This window comes from Helianthus annuus, chromosome 3 (genome assembly GCF_002127325.2).
Source record: "Helianthus annuus cultivar XRQ/B chromosome 3, HanXRQr2.0-SUNRISE, whole genome shotgun sequence".
Taxonomy (NCBI): domain Eukaryota; kingdom Viridiplantae; phylum Streptophyta; class Magnoliopsida; order Asterales; family Asteraceae; genus Helianthus; species Helianthus annuus.
In genome coordinates this window covers 21,361,920-21,375,888 of record NC_035435.2, presented here as the reverse complement: position 1 = coordinate 21,375,888, position 13,969 = coordinate 21,361,920, and the positions used below count along the sequence as shown (strand labels likewise).

Sequence of the window (13,969 nt, the reverse complement as noted above, 5' to 3'; positions counted from 1 at the left end):
AGCAAAAAGCATGGTTGCAAAAATCGCGACTAGCCGGCGATTAATCGCTGACTAGTCGCTAGTCGCCCATCAACTGAGTAATTTTTAGCTAATCAGTAAAAAAATCGCTAGTCGGCGCTAATCGCAACTAGTCGGTCGGGAAAAATCGGAAAAAATCGGGAAAAAACAAAAAAAATCGGAAAAATCGGAAAAAATCAGAAAAAACACATATTCCGACCAAAACCTCCCAGATTCCGGTCAAAACTTGTCCACTTAAAAAAATTACGTATAAAAATATATGTATATATGTATAAAAACTTAAAATTATACATAAAAAGTCCGATACAATTAATCCCGAGTAATCCCGAGTAGTCGCTAGTCCCTACCTCACCGACCCGCTAGCGACTAGCGAGTTCTCCAACCTTGGCAAAAAGTCATCCATATCCGCATTGCGGATAGCAGATGATGTAATCATTTCAGAGAAAACGCACCGTAATAAAATCTGATTTTTTACTTTCGTCTTATCTATTTTGCTAGTGGCCCTACTACCCTTGCTTTCGTGTATGATCTTGGATCACACAGAATCCCACCAAAAATCTACAACTCCTTTTCCACTTACCCTTTCCGGCATGCACCGTCGCCACCATGACAACCACCACCACCGCCACACTCCCTCGCTACCCTCCTCCTCCCACCAAACTCTACCTCCCCCGCCGCTCTCTCCTCTTCCTCTCCGCCACCACCACCACCACCCTCTCCCTCCCCTCCCTCTCCACCGCCTCCCCACCACTAAAACAACCCGACACCACCATCACTGACCGTGTGTTTATGGACTTTAGCATCTGCCCTAGCTACTTCCAAGCCCGAACCCTTGGTTCTGATCTCGCTTCGTGTCCTGACTCCGAGCCTGTTGGACGCATTGTTCTTGGGTTATATGGGAATCTGGTTCCTATCACTGTTTCTAATTTCAAAGCTATGTGCACTGGTGTCTCCGGTTATTATAAAGGTAAACGATTAGTATATCAGTTAAGATCTATTACAGTTAACTTAATATGAATCTTAGATAGAATGTAACATTTTTGGGTTTTTTTTAATTGGGTTGTTTCGAGTTTTTGGTTATTGAAATGCAACTCTTTACTGGCTCAAATAAGATTCGGGTTAATTGGGTTTTGGTTAATTTGGGTTGGGTTATCTGGTATTCGGGTTTCTAAGCTATGCAGTTAATGCGGTAAATTATCGGATATCGGTCAAGGACCGATATTTGAGATATAGGTTATCTCGGTGAGATATCAGTGGGATATCGGTAATTTTAATATAATGCAGAATTTGTATATATAATGCAATTTAACACCGATAATTCAGTGATATATCGGTCAAATATCGGTGATATATCGGTCAAATATCGGTGATATATCGGTCAAATATCGGTGATATATCGGTCAAATATCGGTGATATATCGGTCAAATATCGGTGATATATCGGTTATATTGGTCAAATATCAGTGATATATACGGTTATATCGGTCAATATCGCCGATATTATCGGTACCGATATTTTGACTGATATTTGAGACCGATTTTTTACCAGGGGACCGATATGACCGATATTAACTGCATAGTTTCTAAGTACAAGTATTCTTCTTTTGACATCCAACAATACCCGGGTACACCCATTGGCAAAAGGTCACCCACGCTTGCAAACAAACGTTGGTGACCCGGCCCATCACCAATTTCAGAGGAAACCCGCCGCCCGAAAGCCCGCTGTAGTAAAACCCCACGCATGACATTTTGTCACGAACGAGACTCCAACCGGCGACCTCCCATAGAGAGTCACTGGGGTAAGAAACTAGATTGTAATGCTCGTATGGAATGAAGACGATACAGAAAGTTATGATTCTAGAAGTAAACTCTGTTGTAGAACTTATAGTAGCAAATAGCAATCGACCTCGGCTCGTATGACATTCGAACTTACAAGAAAGCACCATTATTATCAATTCAAATAACAATCGTCGTGTTCGGGTTCAATCCTTAAACGGGTCCAGCCTTCATTTTATATCGGTTTAGTAACATTTGTATTAGTAATATATTTAATTAGTATATTATAAATGATGTATTTATAATTTAATGTTAATAGGTACATTGATACAGAAGATATTTCCTGGTAGGTATTTTATGGCGGGACGGCAGGGGCGGAGAGACAAGGGGGAAGTGAAGCCGCCAGTGAATTTGGTTAGGAATACAGAGAGTGTTGAGCCTAAGGCGTTCGAATTAGGACACACGAAGGGTGGTGTTTTGTCGTTGTGTTTGTCGGAGAATGATGACGAGGATGATATTAAACTTGATCCGGATTATCATAATGTGGAGTTTATGATCACTACTGGTCCGGGTCCTTGCCCTGATCTCGATGGTCGGAATATCGTGTTTGGTTCTGTTCTTGAAGGTCAGTTTGATTCCTGGTTAATAGTTTAGTAAAATAGTGTTTGGATGCATGTATAGTAGCTATAATTGAAGTTTATTTGGTTATTTACTTCAAATTGTGAACTAGTTTTACTTCATTTCTAAGGCCAAAGGGCTTGAATTTTGTTAAAGCTATCTAAGGGGAAGGGGAGTTTAGATGTATGTTAAAACAGTTTTACAATAGATCATAGTTATCAATAGCGATCGTAGCGATCGCTATAACGCGCTATGTAGCGTATAGGTATAGTGTTGCTGTTAGGGTTGTAGCGATGGATAGCGAGAATAGCGACACCTTATTTTTATTTTTATTTTTTTTAAAATATAAATAGCAATTAAATATAGCTGGATTTTAGGTTTTTTGTTAAATATACGTGTAAAATAGCACATATACCAGGGTATTTTTATATAATATACATAACAATTTTTTTAATTTTTTTTTCTAGTGTATCGCTATTTATAAAATAGCCGTCCGCTATTTATCGCTATTCGCTATGTAGCATATAGGTACCTTATCGCTATTCGCAATTAGCAACTTTGCAATAGATTAATCAATCTTGAGTGATTGGGTAGAAGTAATAATTATTTCGATTTTCTTATTATTTGGAGAATCATGTAAAAGAATTTACATCAAGAAAACTGATTATTTGAATGAATCTACAGTTAAATACCATTCTATGGTTTCATTCCTCCAGATATTTAATTTAGAATAGATATTGATTCATGAAGTAGCAATAATCATGTTCGAAATGCACATTGAAACACCCCTGGTCCCTGGATATGTTTCGGTTTTGAGTTATGACTACGAGTAAGCATGGTATATCAGTATATGTTTTAGAACTAAGCGCCCGCTTGCCTTAAGCGCTTGATGATCCCCTTGTTTATGTTTGAGGTGCCTAGGTCTCGTTGTGTGCACGTGACTTGTCTTTGACTACATAGGATAGACTACATAATCTAGTTTGTCTGAATTAAGTTGTTGTCACATAGTTGGCAATAGCGGTCGCTATAGTGAATAGCGTAGCGTATAGGTCGAAGGTCGCTACAGGGTACGCAGTTATATATATGATTTATATTACATTAAGAAAACCAATTACTTAAACGAATCTACAATAACATACCAATCTCTAGTCTTAATCCTTCAATTATTTGATTCAAAATAGATTTTGATTCAGGAAATACCAATAATCACTTTCAAAATGCACACCAGATTTGGTTAAGTTTGTGTTATGTGTTATGACCACGGGTAAGCATAGTATTTTGTGGGTTGACGTGATTGAGACTGAGAGGATAGATAGGCTCTAGTACTAGGCAGTCAAAGGCGCAAGGTGATCTCAAGAGGCAAAGAAGCGTAATAATGAACGAAGTATAAAGTATAGAATAGGCGTAGAAGGTTGGTAATTTGGTACTATTCTACAAATATAATAAAGAACTGAGATGATTTATTTCTAATCAAAGTCCATCTAGTTAAAGAAATTTGTTTTATTCATCCCACATCGCTTCATGTAAAGAAATTTGGCTAGGAGATGTGCATGCCAAAAGGCCCAAAACAAGGAACCATCCATAAGTATGTGTTTGACCTGTTGCTAAGAAATTATGTTTTGTGCTGGTTCATAGTTGTCAATAGCGAATAGTGGTAAATAGCGACAAGCTACCTGTATGCTACGTAGCAATAGCGATGAAGTAGCACCAGCTATTACATGTTTAGCGATAAAGTAGTAGAAAATTTAAGAAATATTTTACATATATATTTTATAAAAAATAGATAAAATACACTGTCACTAATCATCTAAATACGTTCTTTTTTAGCTGAAAACCCTAAGGGGCATCGCTATTTATGTTTATAGTAAGAAAATGAAAAATAAAAAAGAATTATAGATCGTCGCTATTTGTCGCTGAACACCCTATAGCGCTCCTCTTAGTCAGTTTGATGAAGAAGATCGCCATGCGTATGTTGATTACAACAACTGAGTTTTCTGAAAACAATTAAACCTTTGGGTTTAACTAATTAAAACTGAGAAACACATGCACACAAGTAAACAACTGACAAAAAATATCTAAGAAAATAAAAAATGACAATTTGAAAATGAAAGAACGTGTTGGCGGTTGATGACATGGACGGATCACGGCGGGTCTTCGGACTCGGGCAAACGGGCGACCCACTTCACTACCTTGTCTTCTGGTTGTGGCTGATGAGAACGATCCTTCGGAACAAATTGATCCGCTTCTTCATCCAGTGACATAGCTAGAGCACATTGGCATAATAGGGTAGTTTTGCTTGGCTGCTGTCACTTGGTCCTTTCAGTCAATAGCCCCTTTTTCAGAGGTTTCTACTAAAGTTGATAAAACAAACTGATTAATTAAGCTAACCTCACCATTCCTGGTGAAGAAGAACACACTGCGTATCTTCAAGGTGCATAGGCCTTTCTGTGCGTGCCCGGCTCGCATTTGATTACATAGGATAGGCTACATTGTTTAATCTGTTTTAATTAAATTTTTATCGGTGAGGATACATAGTTTATATTATCTAGAATAGTCAAAACAATATGATGGCACGGGTTGCCAATACAGTGAAATCGACTCAATCTTATGAGTTATGATAAAAAAAATATATACAGATTTATCCCGACATATGCAGAAAGATAGAACACACACAAGGCATTAGATGTGAACGTGTTTGGTTTTGCATATGTACTAGAATTGGAGATAAAGATCAATAAATGTTTCACAAAGGTCGAGATGATTGTTTTTTTTTATTTTTTATTTTTATCTATGTGCATGTCATAGAACATGGTTTGTGTGAAAAAAGGTCATTCTTGATGATTTAGGAGGTAGTTTGTTTGTTTTTATCCTTTCTTTTGTCAAGCAACTGATTTGTGTTTTTATATAATAATAATGAGTAAATTACTTTTGGAGTCCTTGTGTTTTAGTGGTTTTAACCATATGAGTCCAAAATCAAAATGTTCAATGCCCCGAGTCCTTGGACGCTTTTTTATAACCTTTCGAGTCCTATTAAGTCGAATCTTTTAACCTTTTGAGTCCAATTTTTTAACAAAATTGGACTCAAAACGTTATAAAATGAACAAAATTGGACTCAAAACGTTATAAAATGAGCGGTTAGGGACTCAAGGCGTTAAACTTTTTGATTTTGGACTAAAGTGGTTAAAACCACTAAAATACAGGGACTCAAAAAGTAATTTACTCAATAATAATATATGCCCAATAGTATTGATTATATAATAAAGTTTCTAGCAACTTTTATGGGTGCATGTATGTAACAAATTCCTGTATGTATATATGGTTATCAATCCTAAAACATTTGTGGGATAGTGTATAAGAGTTACATACAATATTTAATTGTCTTCATTTAGATCATCCAACTATTGAAACTATTTAATATGCATGCGAAAATGTATTCTGTCTAATTTTTATACTATATATAAAACAACAGGCCGAATGATAAATATAAGGCTAAAACTAAAAAAAAAGTAGAATACCATTGGTTACTAGGGGTGATCCCTGTTCGGTTTAGCTAGTTTTGATGCAACTATGGGCCAAACCTCAAACTACGGTTTTAGAAAACAACAAACCATGTTGATCTGTTTGAGAGGGTTGGACCAGCCAGTTTTAGTGGTTTGAACCTATTTTCCAAAAGCGTTGGTTCATGAAATATAAATTAGGGTAAATTACACTTCTCGTCTTTTATGTTTGCATCGGATAGCAACAGATGCCTTTAACTTCGATAATTACAGTCATAGTCCTTTATTTGGAAAACTCATTACACCTTTCGTCCTTTAGCACTTGCTTTGGCTTGGGTGTGGTTTAGTCAGCTTTAACTATTTTTGAGCACCCCTATTGGTTACTTTTTTCGTTTTGAAAAGTAAGGGGCTGTTTGGCAACATCTAAATGGTTAAGTGCTGAACCGGTAAGTAAGAGGTCTGAATCATTAAGTGCTGAACCAGGAAGAGGTCTGAACCATTAAGAGCTAGTATAAAGCTTAACCGTTCAGAGGCAAATGTCTGACCAATTCAGATTAGAGGTCTTAACCATTCAGAGGCAATTGTCTGAACCATTAAGTGCTGAACCAGTAAGAGGTCTGAACCATTAAGAGCCTCATTAAGAGGTAAACAAACAGCCCCTAAATAGTTATCAAACAGTCAAAAAGCTAAAGAAATTTGATAATTTAACATTTTTTTGTCGCCTGATTTAGTGAAAAAACTTGAATAGTTTGGTTGCCTCATTATATATAAATGATATCCCAATATTATTTTTGATAATTTAACATCAACTTTGATGTTAGTTTTCTTTTATTTTTCTGGTAGGTATGGATGTTGTGGCAAACATATCATCAATTGCAACATACAAACCAGGGGAAAGAGTCAGACAATACAATGACTTTGCGGAATTTATTGGAGATGAAAGAGCTAAAAGCGCACGGGCAATATGGGACAGACCTCAAAAAACATTGTACATCAGCAACTGTGGAGAAGTCAAAGTCACAAAGCCCACCCTCTCACCCTCATTACCTTAATTCACTTCACTTGTTTGTTTCACCAAGCTCACAATTCTTGTTGAAAATCCGAGGTGTTTGTACATGAGATGTACCTAATGTACGTTTTTATTTATATGAAATTATATATTCGAAGACGGTTATTTTCAACTTTTCCTAACTTTGTTAGAGAAAACTCAAACCCCACCAATCACAGCTTATGCCCGACATGCCCCGGGGCCTTGCGGTTTTGGCTTAGTTGGGAGGTCCAACTTCCAAATTTGGTTTGGGTTTTGGAGTATTATTATTACTTTACTATTACTATTAAAATGTAATTTGAAAAAAAAAAAAGTAAAAGCACCCCATAAAATATAGATATTTAAAAAATAACATATGTTGAAGTTTCAATCAACCAAGCACTTAGGGTATACAACACACAAACTCGACTATGGCTGACGTGTTATTTATACAGTTACTAGTTGGGATCTCGTGTGATGCGACAAAGTGCAAATCACCCCATAAGCTCCACCAACTCACGGTTTCATTATCACTACCCGATCACATTCCTTATTAAACCCATTAAAGGACAATGCTATGTATACCCAAGCTAATAAACACACACTTCTTTTAAGTATTTGGTGCACAAACGTTTTCACCTCTATTCTTAACCTAAAAACGTAGAAAGCCGGTTTAAACAAACTCTGAATTAAACTCATTCCAGCGACCTTACATTTAACAAGGGGAGGTGAGGGGAGGGGAGGGGAAGGAAAATTTTCTCTCCTAATCTCTCCAATTTGGGAGGATGAATATATGGTTATATTTGGTCATATTTTCTTCCCTTTTCCCTCCCCTCCCCCTGTTAAATGAAACTCGAGAACATGGTTTTTTATATTTTCATCTCTTTTTCCTCTTCCCCTATTAAATGAGTCTCAGGAACAGAGTGTTAGAGCATTCACATTCAATCCACTAAAAATATACATACATTTCACTAAAAAACAACTCCTATATCAATATATTTCCACTAAAAACAAATACTTTTTCTCTCTCCTTTTCAATATATATTACATTTTTCTCTCTCTTTCACTCACAACCACTTTCAATATATATTAAAAAATTATAGTGGGTAAACAGTGTCCCCCCAAATATACAGATGAACAGTAATATTTTCTCTCTCCTTCACTCACAACCACTTTTTATACTCTTTACATTTTAAAAACCCCACACACTACATATGATGGACTGGATGAGAATGCTCTTAGAGTGAAGTCTGCCCTATGTGAAAATAGGAAATATAATATATAAAATCTGAAATTGGTGCACAACCACTGGCAACTTAAACTCATACATACGCCGCCGTCCGTCTGAGCAAACAACACTCCGATAAGGTACTCCATCTCCCTTCGTCTTCTTCATTATTCGTACTTTACAAACCCTAATTGTATTACAGAGTCAAGAACCTATTTATCTTCACGTTTTAGGGTTTTTTAATCGTTAAAAGCTTTCGATTTTTTCATTAATTACAAACCCTAATTCTATTCGATTCGATTGATTCAACAATCTATTTATTCTTAATCATTCACATCTTAGGGTTTTTTAATTGTTCAAACTTTTTGATAATTTTCCAGATTAACCGATAAAAAAAACTTTTTTTTTTCATCACATTTACAAACCCTAATTTTATTAAATTGATTCACAATTTTATGTATATTTAATTTAATACTTCATGTTTTAATGTTTCATTACGTTATATTATTCCTACTGATAGCAAACCCTAGTTCTTTTTGATAGATTTAACAACCTATTTATCCGAATTGTTAAAGTATTTCAAAAAGATTTCATATCGATTGCGTAATCAATTGTTTTGTGATTAGTATTTGCAGATTTTTTCACTTTTACGGCAGCCATGGCGATCGATAATCTTGCACCTGCTCAGAAGCCGCGATGGGGCGAATTGGAAGAAGAGGACGATGGAAGTGATTACGACTTCTTGTTGCCGCCGAAACAGGTGATTGGACCGGATGAGCACGGTTTGAAGAAGGTGATTGAGTACAAGTTTAACGACGAGGGTAACCGGGTTAAGATAACTACCACCACGCGTGTGCGTAAGCTTGCGAATGCGCGGCTCAGCAAGCGCGCGGTGGAGAGGCGGTCGTGGGCTAAGTTTGGTGATGCTGTTCATGAGGATGTTGGTGCTAGGTTGACTATGGTCTCTACTGAGGAAATTATCTTTGAGCGACCTAGGGCTCCAGGTAATTTGTTTCGAGATCCGAAAATTATTATTGATATGTTTTTGTTATGGCCTAGATATGTTCTGTTGTGAGATTTGTGCTTTGAATTGATGATTAGAATCATTAGATGTGATTTTAGTATGCTTGAAAAGAAGAGTAAATTACAAAAATCGTCCTTTATGTATGTCACTTATTGCAAACTGTGTCCTTTGTCTTCAAAATAATTACAGAAAACATACTCGATGTTTGCAAACTCTTGCAAGTTATGTCCTTTAGCCCTAACTCAGTTAATTTTTGTGGTTAAATTTGACCAAATGGACCCCACATGAGGGTATTTTTGTGGTTAAATCTGACCAAATGGACCCCACATGAGAGTAAAATGACTAAAATGCCCTCATGTGGGGTCCATTTGGTCAGGTTTAACCACAAAAAATTAACTTAGTTAGGGCTAAAGGACATAACTTGCAAAGGTTTGCAAACATCGAGTACGTTTTCTGTAATTATTGAAGATAAAGGACACAATTTGCAATAAGTGATATATATAAAGGACGATTTTTGTAATTTAATCTGAAAAGAATAATCAAGTTCATGATTTCGGGATTATTTTCGGTGACTTTTTTCAATTCAACATGGTTTCGTAACATGCTTTAATGAGCTTAGAAATAAGTTTTTAATGTTGATTTTATTCGTGCATTTTTAGTATGCTTGAAAAGAATAATCAAGTTCATGAATTCGGGATTATTTTCGGTGACTTTTTTCAATTCAACATGGTTTCGTAACATGCTTTAAAGAGCTTAGAAATAAGTTTTCAATGTTGATTTTATTCGTGCATTTTTAGTTTTGGGCTTGATTATTTGTTTAGATTTTGTACAATTGTCTTAGGGTTAACCGTTAAAGTCATCAAAGTGGAACGTACTTCATAAAAATGTTCACTTTGTGTGTCATACATACTCTGTTTTGGTCATTCAAGTTACTAGAGTTTGAAACTGATCATACGAGTCACTCTGCTTAGATGTATTAATATTGATTAAAAGCGTTAAAGTGTAACGAGCTTCATAAAGATGCTAGCTTTATGTGATGCACTTTTTTGTGGTTATTCGGGATTTCGGGTTGCTGAACTTTTAAAATCAGTTGTGTGTGGGTTACTCAACTTTTCAAAGTTATCACTATGCGAGTTTGTGTTATATACTCTTGGAGTAAATTACAGAAATCGTCCTTTATGTATGTCACTTATTGCAAACTGTGTCCTTTATCTTCAATAATTACAGAAAACGTACTCGATGTTTGCAAACCCTTGCAAGTTGTGTTCTTTAGCCCTAACTCAGTTAATTTTTGTGGTTAAATCTGACCAAATGGACCCCATATGAGGGCATTTTTGTGGTTAAGTCTGACCAAATGGACCCCACATGAGAGTAAAATGACCAAAATACCCTCATGTGGGGTCCATTTGGTCAGATTTAACCACAAAAATTAACTGAGTTAGGGCTTTGGGTCACTGAATTTTTAAAATTAGTTATGCAAGTCTCTCAATTTTTCTGATACGGTCGCTTTGTGTAATGTGCATTTTTGGCAAATTGTTATGTTTAAAATTGGTTATTTGGGTCCCTAAGACTTTTTTGAGTACAATAACTTTAGAAAGTATTAAGCACGAGGTGGCCATTATTGTCAAGTTCTCTAGACTTTAACCTATATCCAAATTATTGTGCATACATAAATACGAATTTACATGCGCATATACATATATACAGTCACACACATGTATCATTACCAAAATGTAACACACTGTATATAGATGGCCGCTTTGAGAGTTTCAGTATACACTTTCTTTAGCTATTGTGCTTGCTACTTAGCGACCCAATAACCTGTTCCAAAAGACACAATGATTACAAAAGGTATGTTTTTACAAAGTGATTGTTTTTTGTAAAGATGAGTGACTAAGTAACTACATAAGCGATTTCAAAATTTTGATGACTTGAATAACAAAAGTTGTCTAGTATATAACATTATAACGCGATTAAGTTTTGTAAAGTTGTAACACTTTGGTGACTGCAGCTTGCGTTTTAATATTTTTCTTTTCAAATTATTCATTTTTATGTTAATTTTCTAGAAGTTAAACTCGAGGGATCGTTTATAAAGAATGCACTGGAACTACCAAAACTATGCAGTCAGTTAAACATTACAATAATCTGAGACGGTTCAACATGTTTAAACCTAGTCTTTCTTGTTTACCAATCACAAAAATAAAATGTATATTTGCGTGCATCCATACTTGTGTACATACGCTCATGTACATAATTACATACCTTTTTTTTGCTAAGCTGTGACTATGCATACGCATAGGTTTTATCAGTTGCATACATTGTAGATCCCTAAGGATATTGATAGTATTCATAGCAAGAGGTCATGGCAAAGTAATTATCGATTCTTTTTTTCATTTTTTTTCTTGTTCATAACTTGTTTAAGGTTTTTTAGATTTAGATGGTTGTCAGTATGTTAGCTGACGTATCATTAGCTTGTATTACAATAAAAAGAGTATAATATTAATTAAATTCTTGGAAAGTTTGTCGTAACTTATTTTGTTGACTATTTACTTATGAATATTATGTGCCAACACTTAATTTAGTTTGAATGATGCCGACTATTTACATATGGATATTGTGCGCTGACTCTGTAACAAACAGGTTCAAAAGCTGAGGAGTCCAACGCATCCGGAGACCCACTGGCTCAAATGTCAAAAGGAGGTGCGGTTCTTATGGTATGCAGAACATGTGGCAAGAAAGGTGACCATTGGACCTCAAAGTGCCCATACAAGGATCTGGCCCAGCCCAGCGAAACCTTCGTCGAGAACCCGAACCCTAACCCTGCAGACTCAGGTGCTTCCGGTCCCAGCAAAGGCGGTGCATACGTCCCACCCACCATGCGTGCTGGTGCGGTCAGAACTCCTGCTGGTGGTGCTGACATGAGACGTAGGAACGATGAAAACTCTGTTCGGGTCAATAACCTTTCAGAGGATACCCGTGAGCCTGACTTGCTTGAGCTGTTCCGCCCGTTTGGTAGTGTGTCGCGGGTTTATGTTGCTATGGATCAGAAGACGGGTATGAGCCGAGGGTTTGGGTTTGTTAACTTTGTGAGGAGGGAAGATGGTGAAAGAGCTATTGCTAAGCTGAATGGGTATGGGTATGATAATCTTATCTTGAGCGTTGAATGGGCTGCTCCTAGGGCGAACTAGTTCTGTTCCTTTACTGTTTTGTGTTTTTAAGTATGCTTATGTACGTCGGCAAGATTGTGAGATTCTCTGTTTAAGAGGTTGCATTTGAGCAAGATCTACTTTATTTGATACATAGAACCATGGTGTTTTCTATTTTTCGATTGTTTGATACATTGAGATATCTACATTTACTTATTTGGTACTTGTGATCCGTGTTCAGATAGACATGTAACTTCAACCCGTTCAACATAAGTTGTTTTAAACTCATTTACGTGATGTGTTTGGTATGAATAAACGAGTTGTTCGGCTCAACAATTCAACCCATCGTGATTGTCGCCAGTCTGTATATAGCGCTATTGAACGCGACAAAATCTCATTTTGAAGTTTTGACGACAAGTTTCATTTTTTTTACAAGAAAAAACAATGAATTAAGAGCATGTAAGCGAACAAAAATTGTATGGTAGAATCATATAGACGAACAAAAATTGTAAAGTAAAAGCAATTAACTCGACATAGATCGCGAATGAGGAGCGAATCTTGTGGAGAAACTACAAGGCAATGCATCATCGTCTCCCCCACCACCACCATCGTTAAAATTAAGAGCATAACTCTCGGGATCATATTGAAACGAAGAATTCCCCTTTTTCGGTTTCTTGCTAAACCTTCTAATGAAGTTTTTCCATTTCGGGCCCGCCACAACCTCTGAAAACTCCTTCATGCTCTTGAATCGGTTCATCAACCAACCGTCGTTATCCAAAACATCTCCCGGCCTGTGGTAGATAAACGATGTCGTTTCTCCATCTTGATGGCGCGTACCAAAGTATGAGAAAAGGCGGAAACAACCACAACCGCTGCTCGAAACAATCTCTTCGTAGTCATAGTTGTAATACTCGTCGGTGTTGTGATTGGGTTCTTGGTCATGGTCCATGATCATGGATGATGGCTTGGTGTTTGTTACATCAAAAGCTTGTGGTCTAGACATATTAAGAGGTGTTTAGGACTTGTGTGTGTTTTGTATTTATAAGGTGTGTGACTTTGTGTTCATTGGACGGCAATAAGAATCATACAAGTGTAGAACAATGAGTCAAGATATTAGTGGGAAACAACTAAGGAGTAATAGAGTAAAGACGGCAGAACACCTAGACATAAATGGGTATTTTTGTCTTTTCGGATAATAAAATATTAAAATGAGTAAATTACTATTTTGGCTTAGTTTAACCCTTTCGGTCCAAAAATGAATCTTTTGATATATAAGACTTTGAGATTGCATTTTATAACGGTTTTGGCCCCTACCACTAACCATGTTACTTTTTTCTAGTTAAGCCTAAGGGTATTATGGTCCTTTTATAGCTTAGGGCTGTTTAGGTAAGTTATAAAGTTCTTATAATATTTTTATTTGTGTAATTACTTATTTTTTTATTTATTTATTTCATGATTAGTTTTTAATAAATTACGTTTTAAATATACAAATAAATGCATAATTCTTTAACAATTTGTTTTTTATCGGCAATAAATAAATTACAGCATACAAAGTTTAAAAAACGATTGTTTTAAGAAAGAAAGGTAAAAAATGAACAATTTTAAACATATGAAGGTTTTTCCGAAGATTTAAAA

The 13,969-nt window shown here is 36.1% G+C and overlaps 3 protein-coding genes across 4 annotated transcripts; 2 read left to right on the top strand and 1 right to left on the bottom strand.

Annotated features, from left to right (window-relative positions):
* The first annotated feature begins 545 nt into the window (after positions 1-545).
* Positions 546-7,090, top strand: LOC110928755 (peptidyl-prolyl cis-trans isomerase CYP28, chloroplastic). Its single transcript, XM_022171788.2, has 3 exons — positions 546-985; positions 2,114-2,419; positions 6,753-7,090. Exons 1-3 carry the CDS (start codon positions 625-627, stop codon positions 6,959-6,961), a joined length of 876 nt encoding a protein of 291 aa, XP_022027480.1. The 5' UTR covers positions 546-624; the 3' UTR covers positions 6,962-7,090.
* A 1,103-nt stretch (positions 7,091-8,193) lies between these two features.
* LOC110928754 (eukaryotic translation initiation factor 3 subunit G) lies at positions 8,194-12,574 on the top strand. 2 transcript variants are annotated; one of them, XM_022171786.2, is made up of 3 exons: positions 8,194-8,304; positions 8,791-9,168; positions 11,829-12,574. In XM_022171786.2, exons 2-3 carry the CDS (start codon positions 8,823-8,825, stop codon positions 12,374-12,376), a joined length of 894 nt encoding a protein of 297 aa, XP_022027478.1. In that variant the 5' UTR covers positions 8,194-8,304; positions 8,791-8,822; the 3' UTR covers positions 12,377-12,574. The 2 variants fall into 2 exon arrangements, with proteins under 2 accessions (XP_022027478.1, XP_022027479.1); XM_022171787.2 differs by having other exon boundaries at positions 8,218-8,304; positions 8,800-9,168.
* A 283-nt stretch (positions 12,575-12,857) lies between these two features.
* On the bottom strand, positions 12,858-13,337 carry LOC110931307. Its single transcript, XM_022174706.1, has one exon. The coding sequence runs from the start codon at positions 13,335-13,337 to the stop codon at positions 12,858-12,860; it is 480 nt and encodes a 159-aa protein (XP_022030398.1).
* Between the last annotated feature and the right edge of the window lie 632 nt (positions 13,338-13,969).

Coding starts and splice junctions, on each gene's coding strand:
- LOC110928755 (XM_022171788.2), top strand. CDS start 625: ATGACAACCACCACCACCGCCACACTCCCTCGCTACCCTCCTCCTCCC. Junction 986..2,113: donor TGTCTCCGGTTATTATAAAG/GTAAACGATTAG, acceptor TAATGTTAATAG/GTACATTGATACAGAAGATA. Junction 2,420..6,752: donor GTTTGGTTCTGTTCTTGAAG/GTCAGTTTGATT, acceptor TTTTTCTGGTAG/GTATGGATGTTGTGGCAAAC.
- LOC110928754 (XM_022171786.2), top strand. CDS start 8,823: ATGGCGATCGATAATCTTGCACCTGCTCAGAAGCCGCGATGGGGCGAA. Junction 9,169..11,828: donor TGAGCGACCTAGGGCTCCAG/GTAATTTGTTTC, acceptor TGTAACAAACAG/GTTCAAAAGCTGAGGAGTCC.
- LOC110931307 (XM_022174706.1), bottom strand. CDS start 13,337: ATGTCTAGACCACAAGCTTTTGATGTAACAAACACCAAGCCATCATCC.